The 21,287-nt window shown below is 42.6% G+C and overlaps 1 protein-coding gene across 1 annotated transcript; it reads left to right on the top strand.

Annotated features, from left to right (window-relative positions):
- Nucleotides 1-2,360: 2,360 nt before the first annotated feature.
- chatb (choline O-acetyltransferase b) lies at nt 2,361-20,212 on the top strand (the record flags this gene model as incomplete). The annotated part of the gene is made up of 14 exons (XM_080789339.1): nt 2,361-2,405; nt 4,415-4,606; nt 7,252-7,370; nt 10,512-10,565; nt 11,130-11,307; nt 13,172-13,349; nt 13,638-13,807; nt 14,165-14,265; nt 16,722-16,850; nt 16,973-17,095; nt 17,595-17,736; nt 18,978-19,040; nt 19,143-19,280; nt 19,928-20,212. 14 exons carry the CDS (start codon nt 2,361-2,363, stop codon nt 20,210-20,212), a joined length of 1,917 nt encoding a protein of 638 aa, XP_080645465.1.
- Between the last annotated feature and the right edge of the window lie 1,075 nt (nt 20,213-21,287).

Below are 21,287 nucleotides of genomic sequence, written 5' to 3'. Positions count from 1 at the left end.
ACTCTTGTCTGTCTCTGTCTGACGTTCAACAGTCCACAACAACAACAACACATTCCGGTTTAACCCACTAAAGCAGTAGTTCTCACACTTTGAAGATTTTTCAACAAAATAAAATGTTCAGAAATAGCACATGTATAGGATGTATACAAGCTCGCAGCGGCAGCGCGGCACTGAGTGACGCGCTGCGAGCTTGTACATCTGCTATTTTTTAATATAGCCAACGTAAAAATCTATACAAATGGCACAGATGCTCTGCTGGTTTTAATGGGTTGAATATAGTATAGAAAAGGGTTTTAATGGTAGTTTTCAACATGTAAGTATGTGCACAATATAAACACCCAATCGCCAAATTGATTGCGTGGCCCCGCTTTCCAAAGTTTTTGTTTGTTTATTTGTTTGTTTGTTTGATTGTAATTTCATTGTGTTATAAGTCTACGTATAACGTTTGTCAAAAACGTGAAGATTTTGTGAGAGGTTTATCATCGTGTGTGTCAGAATATTGTAAGAAGTTATGAATATGTAAATGTACTTACACAAGATTATATTTGTATAGTCTACATGGTTTTAATATTAACGGCTTGATCTTGATTTTATTTTTGTTGGATATTACCTACACATTTTTTTATATCTTGTAACAGGTTATTTTATATTTTGGTCGTTTAAAATAAAAATGTATCATAATATATCAAATGAGTTTTTGTACATAATGTGGATATTTACATTGTAAATCATTAAAGTACTCGTGAATCTCTGCATAGTGTGCGTGAATGTGTACATGTGTGCGTGTGTCAGTTCAAAGATTTTGTTGTGAAACGTATAATGAAGTCACTCTATCCATGAACACTTTTAATAAATCTCTGTTTTGATCTGTGTGACAACAATGCTTTTCCTTCTCAATTACAAGTTCAATTGTACAAATTACAAACTATAGCCTAATTTCAAATATGCAATAAAAAATGGTGTGGATTTGCCTTTACCTTTAATTGTTGAACATGTATTACGGGCTAAACTGCCAGCTATTATCAGCAGATTTATGAATTTGAGCTTGCAGAACATGGTAAATAAAATAATATCCCACTGTATAGAATCACGATATACTCACAAATAGGCTATAGAGTATACAGACAAGTATAGGCTACTCCATTTTGATGTGACTGACTGCTGCGGAGAAACTATACAACAAACGCGCGCACACACACACACACACACACACACACACACACACACACACACACACACACACACACGTTATTATGATGAACACGTGGTGCATGGTATAAGCATATACCGTATACATGCATGCAAGACTGCAAGTAAAAGTAAGTGAGTTTCAGACGCAAATGCGCTAAAAAACATGAAAGCAGATGAGTGACAGTTTGTAAAAGACGGACAAGCCAAGCCTGCTATACTTTCAAAATAAATCTAAACGGAAAAAAGTGTATCCTATATAAGACATTAGGCCACTAGGTCTGTGGTCTGCCTCATCATGCCACTAAACAGCTCTACTCGCGTGCGCCCTCGCTCTGCGTTTTGTGCGTAAAAGGCACAAATGTGAATTCAGCACTATAGCCTATATTATAATTGCACCGACAGAGTTCTTGAGAAATAAAGTACAGCATAATTATTTAGTTGCCTTCACTTCGAAACAAAATATCTGATTCATTCCATAAAGAATGGCTCGACTTCCAGTCGGTCAGACAAGTGTTGCCACCAGAACGCCGCATGAGATCTGTAGACTTTGGGGTTGTCAAAGAAGTATCGCCTCGCGTTCCGAGGTGGGCAGGGAAATAAAACAAGCTGTCAAATAATATGTTCCGCGAATTGGATGGCGATGGGAGGAGTTTGCTGCGCCTCAAGGGGGCTGGATGAGACAAACACCTTCAGCATCTCTCCAAAGTGCTCGTTTAAAGCCGAGGCTTACAGTATGTTCCGGCGTGGATGATATGCATTCCTTCGCTCACAAGAGGAGTTATGTGATGGGACAGGACACCGCGAAGTGGACCTGGGACAACATGTGATCTTTAGCATCCCTTTGACTCCTTGAAGTTGTAAAGACCGTTCCGCCACTGTTCAGGTAAGCAATGCTTGACATCCCTCGTGATGTCTCAGCCCTCCAAATTTTGCATGAGCGTGGCGTGCTGCATGCAACATTGGCGTAATTGAAAACCAAAGTCATGCATTTAATTGCATCGTCATGTATTTGCCTTTTGCGATATGCCTATATAGTTCTTAATTATTACTGTTGTATTCTATTTGAAAGGCTTCAACATATCGATCTTGTTGAAAAAGGCTGAACTTCAATCAACTTTAGAGGGTTTTCCACATTACTTCCCGCTCAGTGCACCTGGTCCACAACAACGATGCCTATCCTGGAGAGACAGCCGTCGAGAGGCCGGGAGAGCGAAGTACGAAAGTGAAAGTGTTTTACTAGTTTGTTGATCAATTTGGATGTCATGCCAGGGGAATTACGCACTTAAAGTTAATTCGTCGTGATGGTGCAAAGGCACAACATTGATTTGATAGAATGTTGAGAACTGCATCTTTCTAAGGAATTTAACAATAATATGCCACGTAAACTCTGCAGCCTGCATGTTTAAATATAATATATTGACTAATTGCATTGCTATCTTGACGCGTCAGTCACTATAGGACATCAGATCTAATCATCGCTGTTATTATTAGTCTATTTTACTATGAATACTGTGTCTGAATAGCTGGGTAGACCATGCACAATTATTTCCCAAAAGAGTAGATCGTCAGAAATTACAAAGAACTAAAACATATATGTAAATATACTGATAGCCAGGATAGATTATAATAACCGATAATATAAGTATTGCTAACTCGCTAACTTGGCATCAACTGCAGGAGTTGAGCGCCTGATGTTGGCTGGCTCCTCATCCACAACCGACAGAGATGTTTAACGGGTACAACAACAGTACAAAGTCAAATAATTTACAACCACTTTATGACTATGAGGCAATATATATTTATGCAAATTGTAATAATTTGATTAAATAAAGTTGGGCAGTTATATAAAGAAAGTGAATTCCATATACTATAAATCCAAGATTGAATTGATTTAGTACAATTTCAACATACTGATCAGTTAACAGCCTGGGAAACTAACATTAGGATATGTCATTTCTTAATTATTGCAAAAGTCAGACAGAACAATTTGTATTTTCTTTCCTTCAACAGGATATTTTCCAAGTAGGTTACCAGACTATAAATGGGACTAATGGAATGGAATTTATTCACATATCTCAAACAGTTCTGAATGATTGATTATTAATGCTGCTTTTAATAATACAAGCAATTAAATAAACAATTTGCAGTGAAATTGCAACTTTTGGATGTGGGGTCCCTGCAGCTAAATTACTGATAGTATAGGAACCAAATTATAACACTGCGTGAAACACGCTCAGTGTTGACACTGAATATTTTAAAGTGTATATTTGGGTCCCAGAGATAAATATTTTGTATCAACTGCAGGGACCATGTTTTATGTATTGGGAGGCGTTGGTTAGAGCCTCTTGATTCGTGTCTGTGTAAACACAAACATTGAAGCCAAAAGTGAGGACAGAAAAGTGAAGACGCAAATTGTGATTGGCCAGAAATGACATTTGTGATGATTTGATTGGCTGAGCACAGAGTGTGATGTATATGATGTATGATAAGAGTGAAAAGTAAGTAAGTAAGTAAGAAAGAAAGTAAGTTTAGTAGATTTCATTCATAGAGCATGCTCCTTTTGCAGACAATGACAGTCACAAAGTGTTTCAATGCTCAATGTTTAAAACAAAAGCAAAGCAATAAGAAACAAAATGTGTAAAATAGGCAGTCAGACCAATCATTAAAAGACATCTCGATAAGAACAGGACCTGACCAAAAAAAGTAAGCACATAAAGTTATGGGTTGCCATTCACTCATTTAACTAAGCCAAGTATAGCCTTTTTATGAGGGTCGTTAGCCCCTCCTATATACAGCTTTTGTCCACACACGTCTCATATTTGCCATTGACAATGAAAGGAGAAATTAGGTCAAATTAGAGCACTATAGTTTGCAAGGTAAGTCTATGGACTTTGAGGATATTACAATGTGTATTTAGAGCACTTTAGAGCCAGTCAAGTCTACAGACTTTAATGTTTGATTAGAACACTTTAGAGCCATGGTCTATGGACTAACTTTAATGTTTGTTTAGAGCACTCATGACGTAAATCGTTTTCCAGTCAAGTCTATGGACTTTAATGTTTATTTAGGGCACTAATGATGACGTATATGAGAAGTCTTGTGGCCGATATAAATACAGTGGGGGGCCCTAAAAGATATAATCTAATCCTCCCAGCATTGGCCTCCTTGAGTCTTAATCCATCCCTCACATCTTGTGTTTTTCATATATTTTTTATAATCCCAGGCCTTGCCCAAGGTCCCGGTGCCACCGCTCAAACAGACTTTGGACACGTATCTGAAATGTGTCCAACACCTGGTGGCCGAGGAGCAGTTCACCAAAACCAAGGTCATAGTGGAGAGGTTCGGGGCCCCCGGGGGCCTCGGTGAAGCACTGCAGAAGAGGCTTCTGGAGAAAAGGGACAAGACGACCAACTGGGTAATAATGCCTGATATCACTCATTATTGGCTTGAAGAAACATCAGTTGTTGTTGTTGTTAGCATGCAATACCAACGTGCGCAATGGGAGTTTAAATTGGGCTTGAATTTACAAGTCTTAACTATCTCATGTCGTTGCTGTCAGGCAGAAACATCGTATTTCTTTTTTGAGGGCGCTAAGCACAGCTTTGTGTGTTGTGTGTATCACATTTGGAATGATTTGATTGGCTGCATGTGCACGGAATGTGATGTAGGCCTATATGATCATGTTTGGCGATAAGAGCGCCCCTCACTTCACACAAGGGTGATTTTTCACTTTAGTGAATTAATGCCCTACTTTAGTAGACAAAATAGCAGATCTACAAGCTTGGGGATCGTCAATTTTCTATACTTTTGTTTTGTTCTTAAAATAATAAAACAAAAGGAAGGGTTTTCAGGAGATTTAGCTCAGATCTGAACACATTTGATTTGGCGTCAGGAACGCGTCGTAACCGCATGCCCTTTCTGACGTGGACCCTAGGCAGCGTTCAAAGTCGAACCCACAACAGGGTTGTGGGTTGTGGGAGCGCTGGCGCTTTGGCATGGGGGGTCAAATCAACATACTGTATGGAATGAATTCTGTACTGGCCAAAATGGAGCGTGTCTTGAGTGTACAGGGTTTGATGAGGTCAGATCAACATAATGGAATGTCAGAACAGGAAGGACAGGTGGGGAAGGATAAACATGGAATGTCAGAACAGGTCAGCTCCATATATGGAGATCTAAGGGTTTGAGGTCAGATGTAGAGTTGCTGGCCGGATCCATGCAGATCTAGGTTATGATCCAGGTTATCCAGGGTTAGATGAGGTCAGTGTTGTGATCTTCACACGGGTTCATGAGGTTAACTATCTGTGCAGTCTGCCAGAGACAGACGTACCTCAGCAGTTAAGTGAGGACAACAGACATGCTGGAGCCGCCCAATTAGAGAGGCATGTGTGTATCCTAAGAAAAATGAAACCTATAACTCTGATGAATTGAATATGAAGGACCCCGATGGAAACAAGTCACCGGCTTCCTAGGTTTTTAAATCCTCTTAGCAGACCTTGTACTGAACTGTACAGTCTGTACAGTCTTCAATCAATCAATCAATCATCTTCAGATTCTACACTGCAAAATCCTTTCTGGATCCATGTTTACAATGAACAACACACAGTATTTTGTGGTGTACATGCTTCCTCCCATACAAAAGTGAGAACCATATTATTCACACAGCCATATAGAATAGATTGTGCTCATATCACAACAAAACAGTATCACAGATAGATCATGAGATCCATTTCTGAACATTATAAAACCAGACCAGATAAAAGTGCGGCTTCATGTGGATCTCTGATTGCATGTGGTCAGTCTGTGACGCCAGTCATCTCTATGACATTATGATATCTATGACGAATATGACGCCCACATCTGGGCAAGGTTTCAGCCTGATTCGACTGATTCGAGTGTGGCCTCACTTCATTAGGCGGCACTCACATTCGCGTGCAGCATGCGTCCGCCCCATACACACCCATTCATTTCCCTTCTCTTCACCTCCCCCCTCCCGTGAATGGGTGTGTATGGGGCGGGCGCATGCTGCACGCGAATGTGAGTGCGGCCTAATATAGATGGCTTGACTGTTGTGGGATTCTATGGTAGCCCAGTGACAGCCGGAGGTCTTCCCTGAAGAAGACCTCTGATTCTTGTCAATAAATATACAGCATCGTGGCTACGAGTGTGCAGCCTTTTTCTTATTTTTTACTCGTTTACTGCCTTAGGCCAGCACCTCACCAACACTGGTGTGTTATTTACTGCCTTAGGCCAGCACCTCACCAACACTGGTGTGTTATTTACTGCCTTAGGCCAGCACCTCACCAACACTGGTGTGCGCCCTTTCCTGTTTTGTCAGCCCAGTGACAGCGACACAGCGTGCACAAGAAATTCGGCCTTGATCAGTTGAGCGGTTTCCGCGATTAGCTCCAGCAGACAGTCACCCAGACAGACCCTCCCATTGACGGCTTAAGCCTGATTTATACTTAGTTGCACACTGGTGTTGCATGGCGTAAATAGCAGATATACAGGCTCACAGCGCATCACATTCGTGGCACACTGTGAGCTTGTATATCTGATATTTACTAAGCACGACACTGGCACGCAAGTATAAGGCTGAGGCTTCATTCTCTTTCAGAGCCACGCCATAAAACACAGATCAATTGGAGCCTCGTCCTTGGGGTCTGTTGCTTCGTTCTATCCTCGTGGTGATCAGTCAGTCCACGGTTCCTCCAGCTCACTGATATCCATCACTCTCCCACGCTCCCATCAACTCTCACCCACCACCCTTTTTCGCCACGCCACGATACACTGTAATGGCTTTTCACCCCATCGCCCGTACAGCGGCTCTCATGAATCAAAGACAAGAAGATGAATCAAAAAAAGTTAAACAAACGTAGACCGTACACTAAAACCCAGACGTTCGTTGAACAAACACCACTGTCAACCCGCCGTCCTTGTCAAGATGTGACGCGTTGAGCCTGTAGATATGAGCTATTTCCACTGTATGTGTTGTTAAGACATATAGTATAAGTTATGGTGTACTCCTTATTGTTCTGCGTGTTCCCCCGTCTGTCTCAGGTGTATGACTACTGGCTTGAGGACATGTATTTGAACAACAAACTCGCGCTGCCAGTCAACTCCAGTCCTGTCATGGTTTTTCCCAAACAAACCTTCAGAGTCGAGAAAGACGCAATCAGGTATGTGTCCTGCATTCGGTGAAAATGACCATAATAATCATCGAGGTTATCATTTTAGCATTGCTTGCGTAATTGTACAATTACAAGTACAACTGTACTGTTATACATTCAATCAATCAATCAATACCCCATATACTGCTGCAACTCACCATCTCACTTTAACCCATTTTAGGTTAGCATTATGTTATGCTTTAGCTATTGAAAAATAGCAGATCTACAAGCTACGAGGATGTAGGTCTGCTATATTTTTGAAAAATCGAAGAACGACTGACATAGAAACATGGCTTTTTCAGAAAACTGTCAGGATGTAGAAGACATTTTTACAATCTGATCTCAGGTTAAAATGGGTTAATGGGTGTGGGCTTAAATATTAAAAAAATATAGATGCCTCATTGGTCGCTGCAGTTGGTTGGAGCGACCCGTCTCCAACGGGAGGAGGAAGTCAAGTGGAATCTCGGAAGGCAAGTAAGTGCTGCTGGGAAAGAGGGAGTCGGGCCTCTGATTGGCCTACCGAATTAACGTCCCCTTACGTTCTTCCGTTTTGCTTCCGCTATGCTTCGCAAGGAACCCCGGTAAAGCTTTGTCAATGCAATCCAATCACGCATCGCCATTGCCTCCCTTTGCCTTCCGTTGAGATACAGACGGCCCAGAGCCGGAAGAGGTGTCTAACTCTATATGTCTATGGGTGTGTGTGGGGCATTCATCCACCCCTCTTATGAGCAGAGGTGCCGGTGGGTCGTAATTAGTTACATTTACCTAAGTAACATTTTTAAGTAAATTTTACTATAGAGTAGTCTAAATTCAACACATATTTCACTTGCTTATTACTTTTTAGCCATTTTTAATTTAATGCACGTTCTATTTCTTTAATTCGTTCAGAGAGACGTCAGCCAATTTTGTTTATTTCCATTGGACAAGCATGTATAATTTATTCATTTTATATTTTACGTTCTGATTATTCAAACAATAAATCCGAGCACATGAAGTACACTCATCACTTGAGTAGTCTTTTCACAAGACATTGTCTTACTCTTACTCAAGTAATTACTTGGATGACTACTTTTACTTTATCATTCAGAATCATCATCATTTTAACAATACATTTTACTGGAGTACATGTTTTTGGCTACTCTACCAACCTCTGCTCACGAAACACTGATGACTGATGGTGCTCTACCTACCATGCACACCAGACACTAATGAGGATGCTATGAGGAGGAGGCCATTTTCCGGAATCTAATTAGAATGCGTTACATACGGCCTGGGACGGCTTAGTTCTTGCTTAATGTAAGTCGCTCTGGATTAAGAGCGTCTGCTAAATGCATGCCTAAATTGTAAATTGTTAGCGGTCCAGGCACTTTGGCTGGTAATCCAGCATGACAGTGTGCGAACTTTACTGTGTGTCTTCCGCCCCCCATCTCACTCCGCTGTTTCCTGTCTACCTACTACTACACTGTCACATCTATCAATAAAGGCAAAAAGCCCCAAAAATATCTTAAAAAAAAAAGAATGAGTTACATACAGTGGCAAGTCCATATGGGTAGAGGGGGTTCAGACTCACAGCGAGGATTCACTGACGCTTCCTCCCCGCTGGAAGACGCGTCAGTGAATCCTCGCTATGAGTCTGAACCCCACGAGGATTCACTGACTCTTTTTTGTAGCTTTGTAGCAGCTACAAACGTCACATGTATCTTTATGTTGCTGGCTTCCATTGAGAATGAATGGTAGACTTTGCATGTGCCCGTGTGAACGCAGCACCAGGCTACACACGTAGGTCTACACACTGGAGTCACTCAGGCTACACACGTAGGCCTTACACACTGGAGTCACTCAGGCTACACACTGGAGTCACTCAGGCTACACACGTAGGCCTTACACACTGGAGTCACTCAGGCTACACACTGGAGTCACTCAGGCTACACACACACATAGGCCTACACACTGGAGTCACTCAGGCTACACACACATAGGCCTACACACTGGAGTCACTCAGGCTACACACTCGTGCTATACTGTAATAAGTGTGTCTGAAGAAAAGCATCCACCAAACGTCACACGCTACAGGCCTAAGCTGCTGATTCCACGTCCAAAGTCAAACAAATGAAACCATTCAAACAGGGGTAGCCTACAAGCTGTGAGCTTGTAGATCAGCTATTTTTGAACATATTTGTGAAGTTTGAGAATGACTGATTTATAAGGCATTTGTAGAATGGCCTCAGGTCTTACCACTTAAGCCCTTTAAAAATATATATTAAAATAGCAGATATACAAGCTCAGGCAATGCAATGCAGGCATGCGTGAGTGTGTGTTTGGGAAACACTGCACTAACTTCTGTAGCTGCTGAGAGCTTTATGCTCCATTGGGGAAGCATGGACGCAGATTAAGATCAGATTTCTTCTTTTTTTGTTTTTACAAACATGCAGCGTATCAGTGACTGTCAACGTCATGAATTGGCTAAATTTCTGCCTGTTATTAAATGAGCCAGCGGCCCTGCTGCCAGACACTAACAGCAGCCAGACTGTGCCTGTAACTCGCCATTAGCTTCTGTCAGCTCGCGGCACTAAGTGAATATTTCCAGAGCACCCTGAGCAGCTGGTAAACATACAGACAGAGCCACTTATTAGATTGAGAGTGACAGGTCCAAGCTCTCCGCCGAGACCGCTAGTCAGGTCCTCGTTTGGGGGGGGGGGGGGGGGGGGGGGATGCGGCGAGGCCCCATCCTTTGCATTGATCCAGGGATTGAACGTAATAACAGCGAGACAAATGACACACAATACGAGATCTGACAGGACGCTTTGTTTTTTTCCATATCTGCACAAGTACCACTCGCTCACGCACACACACACACACACGCACACACACATACACGCACACACGCACACACACACACACACACACACGTACGTACTGTAGTTCGGTCACGTGCACACACAACAGCTTGCACCTTTCATCCTGGTAATTTGCCACTGTGCCTGTGATTATTACCACTGCTCCGCCGAAAGAAGAGAAAGTGTGACCATACAATCAATAGTTTACTACAGGTTCAAACGAGTCAATTCATAAAACAAAAAGGAGTCTGAAGAGTTCATGTGTTGCAAACAATGTGACTTCTCCTCTCCTTGTCTTTTTCAATCATTTCAGGTTTGCTGCTCACCTCGTCATAGGCGTTTTGGAATACAAGGCTCTCATTGATGCGTAAGTTCACCATGCATGATTTATTGCCCCCACCAGGAGTCATAACTGTCATGAATTGATTCAGAAGGAAACCTAAAACCAATCCTGTTACTGCATACAGTGTCACAACAGATAATAAAACAGTACTCTCCTTAATAGAGTGCATACCATACCATTTTTTATTTCTCGATAGAAGTAGCACTGCAATTCAGCCACAGTTGTGTAACTTGTGTTGTGTTGTACTTGCCTACATTATGGTGTAGTAACTAAGTACATTTACTTAAGTACTGTACTTAATTAAGTACAATTTTTAGGTACTTTTATTTCTACTCCACTATATCTCGGATCCATAGCGCGCCACCGAGTGGCGCGCTACGAGCTTGTAGGTCTGCTATTTTTGAAGAATCGTGAAAAAAGTGACATGAAAGTGTTTGAGAACGACTGACATATAGAAAAACTGCTTTTTCAAGAAAACAGTCAGGAGTTAGAAGAAATCGTTTCCAGGTCAAAATGGGTTAAGCATATTTTGACGCCAATACTTTTGTACTTTCACTCATGTATATTTCCCCACCATACTGCCACCAGGAGGGAGCTGCCGGTGGACTATGCTCGCGGTCAGCTGGCGGGGACACCCATGTGCATGGAGCAGTACGAGCGCCTCTTCACCTGCTACCGCTACCCGGACCCCAGGAGGGACGTTCTCGACGTCCGCGTCAACCAAGCCTCGGAACCAGAACACATTATCGTGGCACGTAAGAACCAGGTCAGCTCACTGTGTGATGATCACTGACCGAGGAACCTATATCATAACATGGCGCTGGTCCATTAAGGCCTAACATCTAGCACCTGGCCTGAATATAGGCATTGAGATGTGCACAATATTCTTCTCTGTGAACTATATATTAGAACACTATATATGTTAATTTCATCTGAAGCCTGTAGGGTTGGTATTCAAAGTCTGCCCTCGATTCGATTCAGTTGGATTCAATTCAATTAGATCCAATTCAAACAACTTGATTAATCCCACAAGGGGCAATTTGTCTCGAGCAGTTTTGTGACAGAGACACAGAGGAACTGAACATAATTAAGTAAGTACAAACAAAGTATGCCAAGCAGGCATACTGCCAAGCAGGCATACTGCCAAGCAGGCATACTTGTATTCTAGGCATAAGCAATATAAGCGGTCGCCTTGTAACTATAGCCTTAATATGATTGGTAAATGGCTCTGCATAGTTGCTGCTTCTGCATCATGATTAGTTAGACCACAGTCACCACATGCATTTTCCTTTCAAAATAACCATTACAACAACAACTTCATTAGGCCTACCTGCTCAACATGTCTGTACACAGCCAAATGTGTCTGTGGCAAGACTTGTTTATGTCTGTGGCCTAAATTATGTATTATTTACAGTGGAAAATGGTGCAGCAAAAACTGTTCTGTTCAGAAGGATCTATTTGCTACAAAAGCAAAGGAGGACAGTACTGAGCAAATCAACTTGCTGAAAAACGTGTTTCTTTTTTTTCTCTTAATTTAAGTTTAGGCAGATACAGTCTTTGAGGAAAAACAGCAAAGTTAGTATCCCTTGCATGGAACTAGTTGTGACAGTGCATTCCCAAAATGCTTGTTGGTCACAGAAGGAACTCAGGTCAGGTCAGCACTTGTTACTCTTATGTGCCTGTAGTGTACACAAGAAGTAACAATAGCAGAACAGATCATAACAATGCAAACAAAAATAATAAGAAAAAAACTGACCAAGTGGAAAATATGAAAAAGCCCTGATTATAAATTGGCTACAGCACGGCAAGGTGAAAAACACACACACCATGCAGTAGCCACTTTACATAAAGGCTTTTTAATAATTTGTGTGAGTGCCATTGGTCGCCTTTTTCTTTGGGGTTTTTTTGCTATTCATTTTGTCACCCTTGCACCAAAGAGCACATTGTCTGGATGTTCACGGTTCACACGTCTGTCAGTAATATGTGCTTGTTTTACTGTTATCTTACAGATCTTGACAATGTTGTTCAGGCGGTTTCTATGTTTTGTTGTCAAACCAACAGATATTAGAAAGTTGGAGATGACTCAATGAGAGATTCAAAAAGATTACAAAAGGATGACGGCCTGACAGAAAACAAATCTTCTACGTTTCCTTACAACACAGGGTTTGACACATTATACCATTAGTTATTAAGCACATGATCTCTGCAAGCTTCCCGTTTCTGGAGAATTGTTCTACATCTCCATGGGGCTGACTGATTTGTTTGCGCCTGATGCCATGACGACACATTGAGGTTAGACAACACACAACAACGCTGTAGGGTTCAAGTGGTTAATAATCTGTCACTCTCTCTGAGAGCCTCCCTGGAGGGCCTTCATGTTTTATTGATCAGAACAGGAGATCTAAGTTTTATTTCACCATATCCAGCCAATGGCTGACATATCTAGGCTAGTGTGCCACAAACCAGTGAGCTAACGCAGCAATTAACACGTATCAAAACGCACGAGGGAGCTAATTAACAAACAAGGACACAGCTGGACATCGTGGATGCGCTCTCTCTTCCAAATGACACATGATTTAATGATCGTGTAAGAGTTAAAATATTTATCGTGATCCGCTTTTCCTCCTCAGTTCTTTGTACTGGACGTGGCCACGAAGAATAAGCCTCTCAACGAGATGGATGTCTTAGCCCAACTGGAGAAAATTGTGAAAATGGCAGACAGCGCCGAGGAAAGACTTCCTCCGTTCGGTCTCTTGACCGCGGACGGCAGAACCGAATGGGCACAAGCCAGAGACGCCCTCGTGAAAGGTCCGACCTCACAACAACCCACTCCTTTTCACCACTCAATTGTAAGATAAAATAAAATATATATACAGTAGGATCAACTATATTTAGCCACACGCCGTCAATGGTCTGTCCAAAACCGTGGTCCCAGACCCGATATCTGTAAAACTACTCGCTGGATTGCGTTGGAATTCATGTTGCACCTTTTTAATTCTTTGCCTATAATGTCATGTCACAAAAAGGGACGCAAGGATGAAAAGGATGGAAGGCCGTTATAAGTGAGCTTATAACGAGACTCCTTCGTCCATGCAGATCCAATCAACAAGGAGTCTCTGGCGCTGATAGAGAGCTGTCTCTGTGTGGTATGTCTCGACGAACCCAGCGGGACGGAGCGCAGCGACACGAACCGGGCCCTGCTGATGCTCCACGGAGGAGGCCATGAGAAGAACGGCGCTAACCGCTGGTACGACAAGCCAATGCAGGTACTGTATATTCTGCAGGGCCACGCCGTCACATCAGAATCCTCACGTAATCACCAGTGTTGTCTTTGTCGACTACCGTTTCACACTGAGGAAAACTGAATAAAAACAAATTAAAAACTATGAAACTATGACAAAAATATACTGACAATTTTGTTGACAAATAAAGACTAGACTAAAATGTCAGGGAGGGACTAGTGGACAAGAGATCCAGTATAAGTAATTCTACAGTTGGTTGCATGCTGGAAATAGCTGCTCTACAAGCTCACAACGCGTCACAGGTTGAGAACCACTGACGAAATGCATCGTATACCCGGTATGAGGCCTTGTTTCATTACATGACCCGATGCCTTCTCTCAGTTTGTCGTAGGCATGGACGGGGTGTGTGGAGTGGTGTGCGAGCATTCAGCCTTCGAGGGAATAGTGCTGGTCCAGTGCTCAGAGTATCTGATGAAGTACATGTAAGCACAACCTATACAGTATTACTGTATATGCCAAACACTCCTGTACACACAATAGTTGTATATTATGTACCAGTTGAGACATCCCATTTGGTTCCATGTGTACACTCTCTACTCCAAAGCAACGACTAAAAGGTCACACACAGCAAGGTCCAGATGGTTAATCTAATTAACCTAACACTCCAGATGTTACTGTAAACTCAGGCACAGCTGAATTAGAGTGGCAGTTGATGATCTATAACAATAAACATGGAGGTGCGATCTATTATGCCCGAACGACAATCAATTTCGGGTTGATTGGATGTTGCATTCAATATCCAAACCCTGTTTGATGGTCATTGCCACACGAGTCACAAGATCATTTGTACCTAATTTGGTGTAAATATTTACCTGCAATAAACAGTGATGTTTGTAGCAATAGTGGCGCCTCTATGTGTGTGTAAGTGAAATCGCAATTGCCATCCCCAACCCCGCCCGTAACCTCCCCAACTGCTATGATGTACACACAGTCCTGTGGCCATCAGAAATGCACTGTTGTATGATTGTGCTAAGTAACTGATGAAGTTAGATGTCACTTCACTGTACAACAAACAAACACAAGCCTTACTACCATTTTCTCACACAAATTCTAAGCATTTGAGACATCATCGCAAAACACGTTCGTAGGCCATACGAGTACATTAAATGCGATTTTGACTTCTTATTTAAAAGTTGTAGTTTTAGTTAAAACGGACAAACAATGTGAAACAAAATAACCCTAGAATCCACACCTGTCTGTCTGCACAGCACAATAGTACACGGCAACGCATGCACAGTCTTGTACACACACACACACACACACACACACACACACACACACACACACACAGTTCAGCACCATGGACAGCGACCATGTAACCTGTAAACTTTTTCTTTGGAGATAGCTTATATTACATGAGATTGGCTCACCGGGCATGACAGGGGCCAACATAAAGAGCAGACCATTGATGCCAAATTGGTTTTGGAGCAGTGACAGCAGAGAACACTTAAAAAAATTAACTGAATATTAAAGGTAAAATAAAATTTATGAATCAATGAATTAATTAACTATTTCAGCATAAAGAACTTTGACATTTGACTCATTTCAGTTCAGACTCAAGAGTCATCATCTAGCCTATCCATCAAACCTGTACAATGAAGGAAACACAGAACATTGACTCTGGGCATTTTCTAATTATGCAGCACAAGAAAAGCAACTGGCTAATTTTACAATGCACATACATAAATATGTTATTGTGCAGTTGATTAAAATGCTATCTCATTAGAGTATACAGTAAATATCTGACGGGGATAATTAAGTTGGCACATCAGCCAAGATCAGAACTGACAAAACAAAAGTCACAAAAATAACCAAAGGTCCATTGGTTATGCTCGGCATAAGAATCTGGCTATGTGTAAACTTATTTATAATTTGTCTTTCAAAAATAATTAATACATTTTATAATCACAATAAATGCACAGTCTGAACTTCTCATTAATTCCTGCCACTGTATTCATGTTTTCAATTAGTCTGTCTGATTTGTGGATATGTGTCTCATGAAGCTATGGACAAGAATTAGCCAAATGGGCACATGTCCAGCTTATGGCTCTAAACTGTAAGTGGCCAAATACAGTTATTGTTGTAAATGGTAAATGGTGCATTTATATAGCGCCTTTATCCAAGGCGCTTTACATAGATTGTGCATTACATTCACCCATTCATACACCGATGGCAGCGGAAACCATGCAAGGCACCAACTAGCACATCGGGAGCAATTAGGGGTTCAGTGTCTTGCTCAAGGACACTTCGACAGTAACTCTGGGGGAGCCCGGGTTCGAACTGGCAACCTTGCGGTTCCCATCCAGGCACTCTACCCCTGAGCCACCGCCGCCCCTCCCTGAGCCACCGCCGCCCCTGTTGAAGTGTTGTTGAAGTGTCTTTGAGCAAGACACTGAAGCCCTAAATGCTCCCGATGAGCAGGTTGGTGCCTTGCGTGGTTTCCTCTGCCGCCGGTGTACTGTATATGTACGGTAAAGTTACAAGTTCACAACGTATTTAAAAATCTTTTCAAATGGGAGCCAAACAACCTATACATATTTGGTGGTCCTTGATCTGAAACTGTTTGAGAACAACGAATCTACAGAAAGCTTGAAATTAAAATAAATTCAGCGAATCCTTCTTATTGGTGATGATTATAAAGGTCACTGTGTCCGTTCATAGACAAGCCTCTACAGCACCACTCCCTTGCGTCGCCTAACGTCCTCGCACTAAGAACAAATGAGTTACATCGAAAACCTGCAATGACAAACTATAAATCCAATGGGAGCTGTTGTGTCACCAAGGGGTATGGGGATGGGAGGGTAAAGGGAGTACAGTAGTTGAAAATGTTAACTGTATAACAATTACATCTGTATGCTGTATATTATCATAAAAACAGGACAGGGAGTCCCTCTAAGATGGCGAGGTCATCAAGTTTGACAGAGCTTCCTCCGCCACGAAGGCTGCGATGGAAGTGTAACCCCCACATCCAAGGGTTGCTGGCAGCCTCCGCCGACAGACTCCAGAGGTAGGGAGAACTAATACATACAGCACGATGTGTCTCTGCAGACACCAGTGGAATGACATACTGTACACTACAGAGACTTAGCGTTGAAACAAAATGTTAATCAACATATTTTCTTCCTCCAGGCTGGTGAGAAATCTTGATATGGATGTGCACAAATTCACAGTCTATGGAAAAGAATTCATCAAAAAGCAGAAGATGAGTCCAGACGCGTATATACAAGTTGCCCTACAACTTGCATTCTACAGGTACTGTATATACAGTCTTCTCACAGCCTCTGCAGACTGTCCGTACAAAGCAAATTAATACCTCGAACGTTAACGGTCCTCTCCCGTGAATTGTACCTCCTGCTTTCCCCCCCTAATGTTCTCACCAAACCTCACACGGCCTGGGGCTGTGCTTTGAAATTGTACATGTGGTGTAGAGGGGAAAAGGGAAGGGGTGGAGCAACCCGTCTCACCCAAACATGGTGAAATAACGTATAATTGGCAATTCTGTACATACACTATTATTGAAAGCCGAGCCTCCGTCGCGATCAAAACAGTAGTAATATGTACAGATTCGGGGGTTTTCTAGTAGTTGTACGGAATTGCCAATCCGTGTGGAGTAAGAAGAACCCCTGGGGGATGCCGGTCAACAAAGTATATAATTACAATTTTTTTCAAAGTGGTTAAAATGTCAATGTTGCAAAGGCATAATGGCAGCGGAGTGATTTGTGTTGTGTTCTCTTTCCCGGCGTGTTCTCAGATGCAACGGAAGGCTCGTCTCCACATACGAGAGCGCCTCCATCCGGCGCTTCCAGCAGGGGCGTGTGGACAACATCCGCTCTGCCACTCCCCAGGCCCTGGCCTTTGTGAAGGCAATGACGGATGAGAACGCCACGCTCACCGTGAGTCATTTTTCACACTTAAGTCCCCCCAATTACTGAACCCCCCCCCCCCCCCCCGCATATATCACTGTTCATCATGTCTGCTTAAAACGAAACAGGTGCCACCGGTCTCCTCCTCCCCTCAGACAAAGTCAATGCTGCTAACCACCCCTGTCCAAAAACTGATGAACTCTAAGCAGATAACGCATCTGCAAACGGCATGCTCATAGACTGACAGACAGAGACAGACACACAGATAGATCGTGTATTTGTCCGCAAGACAGACATTATTTTCCACAGTAGGTGCAACATACCGCATAAGACAATTATCCAAACTACTGGGTTTACAGCCACACAAGAGAGACAAAATCATGGATTGGCGCTCTACACATCAGACTGGTTACTTAGTTAGAGCTTGTGTGGCTGTGGGAACACAAACGTGTATAGTAATACCCATACGACCAGACGTGGGTCACGTATGATTGAGAGTGCTTTGGGGGTCAGGGATGAGGTGACACAATCAGATAAGTCGGGGATGAGAATACCATTGTGGATAGGGACTGCCTCTTGAAACGTCACTTGCGAGGCGTGTTGTGAGCTTGCCAGATTGGCATTTATAATATAGAATAAGTTATGCAGTAAGTACTGCATAACTTATTCTATGATTAAACATTTGTGTTCTAGATCTCCCTGCCGTGTTTTGACTAACCTTTGAAAAGCCACTGCACCGACTTGATAGTTGCTTGTCATGACAATCCACTTTAAATCAGTGTAATCGCTTCAATTCACTTGACCACAACAACAGAGCGGAGAAGGAACGTACGTGCACAATGCGCAGCACTGTCACCATTGTAATGCATTGGACTCAATTTCCCATAAGCATTATGTTATACTTTAGCTGTTGAAAAATAGAAGATCTACAAGCTCATAGCATGGCACCGAGTGCCGCACTAAGATCTGCTATTTATTTATTATATCGTGAAAATGTGGCGCAAATCATTGAATATATATTATTTCAGAGCAAACGTTTTTAACTCAAATCTTTGCTTCTGGGGGGGGGGGGGGGGTCCCTGGAACAACATATTTTCAGATGGGGGTCCATGGCCAAATACAGATAATTCTGGGGGTTCTTGACATGAAAAAGGTTGAGCACCACTGACATGGAAACATAGGTCTTTCAGAAAAATGTCGGAAGACATTTTTTTAGAATGAGCCTCAGGTCTAAATGGGTCAACTCAATTGTTTCTCACTCCCTATTGCAGGATTCCGAAAAAATGAAAAAACTGTGGGATGCAATCAATGCCCAGACAAGCTTCACAATCGCAGTAAGTATTGACAAGAATGAACACATGTTCTATTTGCTGCCAGAAGCTTAAGTTGAAAGAAGAGTGCCTTTGGAAAATAAAATGATTTCCCCCTGTTTTCAGGCTATTACAGGGATGGCGATTGACAATCATCTACTTGGGCTCCGGGAGATCGCCAAGGAATTAAAAATGGAGAAACCAGATATATTTTGTGATGAGACGTATCTGGCCAGCAACCAATTCATCCTCTCCACCAGTCAAGTAAGCTGTGGTCTATTTTCATTTTCAGTTTATTACAGCACACAATGCATTTATGTTATTTATGTTGTGTTAAAAGGTCACGCCATTAAATAAGGACCGTTCTTTAGGTAAATTATGATTTCTACCATGAGTGAGGTTCATTCTATGTAAAGCCTATGGCGGCCGAGAGAGACCAACATGATGCGCTAAAGTTTATAAAAATGCATCAATTTGACAACACAAACACTTCAGAAATGCGCTGCAAATGGACAAATCACAAGCACACCAGTACCACTCACAACATGGACGAATTATGACTTGTGCCAAGTGTGCACATTCACAGGGGCCCTGAGCCCCAGAATGTCCTCAAAGTCACGCTTCAAACAAGCTTTGAACTGAGAAGATTGAACTTTCCGTTCCAGAGATAATGGCCAAAACAATCTTGCTGGACAGGTCATTCCAACTACTCTCTTATATTATTTGACAATTTGGCCAATGTTTGACCAGTTTTACAGTATAGTTTGTTTCTTTTCTTTTTATGAGGTATTAAAAAGGTCTTCAAAGTCCAAAATTCTTTCCCCCACCCTGAGAACCACTGTCCTTATACAGGCCGAGCTAACTGACTCCATGTGGCGTCTGTCTGACTGCCTGCCCTGCACCCTCTCTAGGTCCCCACCTCGGTGGAGATGTTCTGCTGCTACGGCCCCGTGGTGCCCAACGGCTACGGGGCGTGCTACAACCCGCAGGCGGACCACGTCCTCTTCTGCGTGTCCAGCTTCCGGGAGAGCACGGAGACGTGCTCGGCCGTGTTCGTCAAGGCCCTGGAGGAGGGCCTGGTGGAGATCAGGGACCTGTGCAACAGGAGCAGTGCAGCGAGTGCCTGCAGCGCAGCCAAGCCGGCTGGTGGCGGCAGCCAGGGAGCCAGCAGCCAGCCTCTCAGAGCAGGGAAGTAATTAAGTCATTCTGAGAGGAAGAGGACAGTGCACTCATACAAGACACTGTTAAGCACTTTCACGTCCCCATTTTGGGCATGTCATTACAGTTAAGTATATAAAAAATTGTCCATTTCCTTTGAAAATGGCAAAAATAGGTTATCTACTACTAGCCTGGTCCAGCCAGTGTGATTTACGGTCTAGAGGGGCGGGTGCCGCTGGGATCACAGCAGTGGAACCTATTGATTCACCGATCTGAGCTCACCCCATGCCACATGTGTTTACATCATCGTGTGACTAAATATAACTAAAATAGGGCTTACGTTTTACTTGAGCCCTATTTGATACAAAACGTGTCGCATCACGTGAGCTTGTAGATCTGCCAATTTCACATCCGACATGCTCAAAATAGGCACACCAAGTGGTTAACTCTGAAAGCGTTACATTTTACTGTGCAGAAATTAATTACCCTGTTGTTTTTGTGTTGTTCGTGCAATCTTATGTGCTCGTTTTTAAAAAACACTCATAGCCTATATATGGACCCGAATCTGAAGCCTTAAAAATCACAAGCAACTATGTACATAAAACAAATCAACATAACGTTATTTATTTATATATTTAGTTATATTTATTATATATGTCGTCGACGTAGCTGTTGTAAAAAATGTTAAGAGGATATTGTATTATAGAGGTCAGGGTGACCGGAGGTCAAGCACTGGCGCTGCTAGAAGCGCTACAGTAGCTACAGTAACTGTACAGTAACTGCCCTGCTGATACTACTAGGAAACTGAAGCCATGCCTGCTGTTTAGAGCTCCTCTGTGAGGGAGGGGGTGATCACACCGAGACACGCCGCTATACAAGCGCAGACCATTCAGAAACGATTTGGCAACAGCAGCTGTGCGTGTCACTGTCCAGTGTCCACATTATTATTATTATTAATATTGTTATTTTGCTGCCAGCAGTACCGCTGTAGTTGGCTCTTAGTTAACAAAGCACTGTGACCAGCGGTGTGACTCCGTGCCTTGGACATGTCACAATATTTGCACTTTAATGTGCATTAAACCCGCTAGAAAAATGTGGTGTGGCGCAAGAAGG

This window comes from Protomyctophum bolini (assembly GCF_963924005.1).
Source record: "Protomyctophum bolini genome assembly, chromosome: 18".
NCBI lineage: Eukaryota > Metazoa > Chordata > Actinopteri > Myctophiformes > Myctophidae > Protomyctophum > Protomyctophum bolini.
This window is presented reverse-complemented; position numbering and strand designations above follow the sequence as displayed.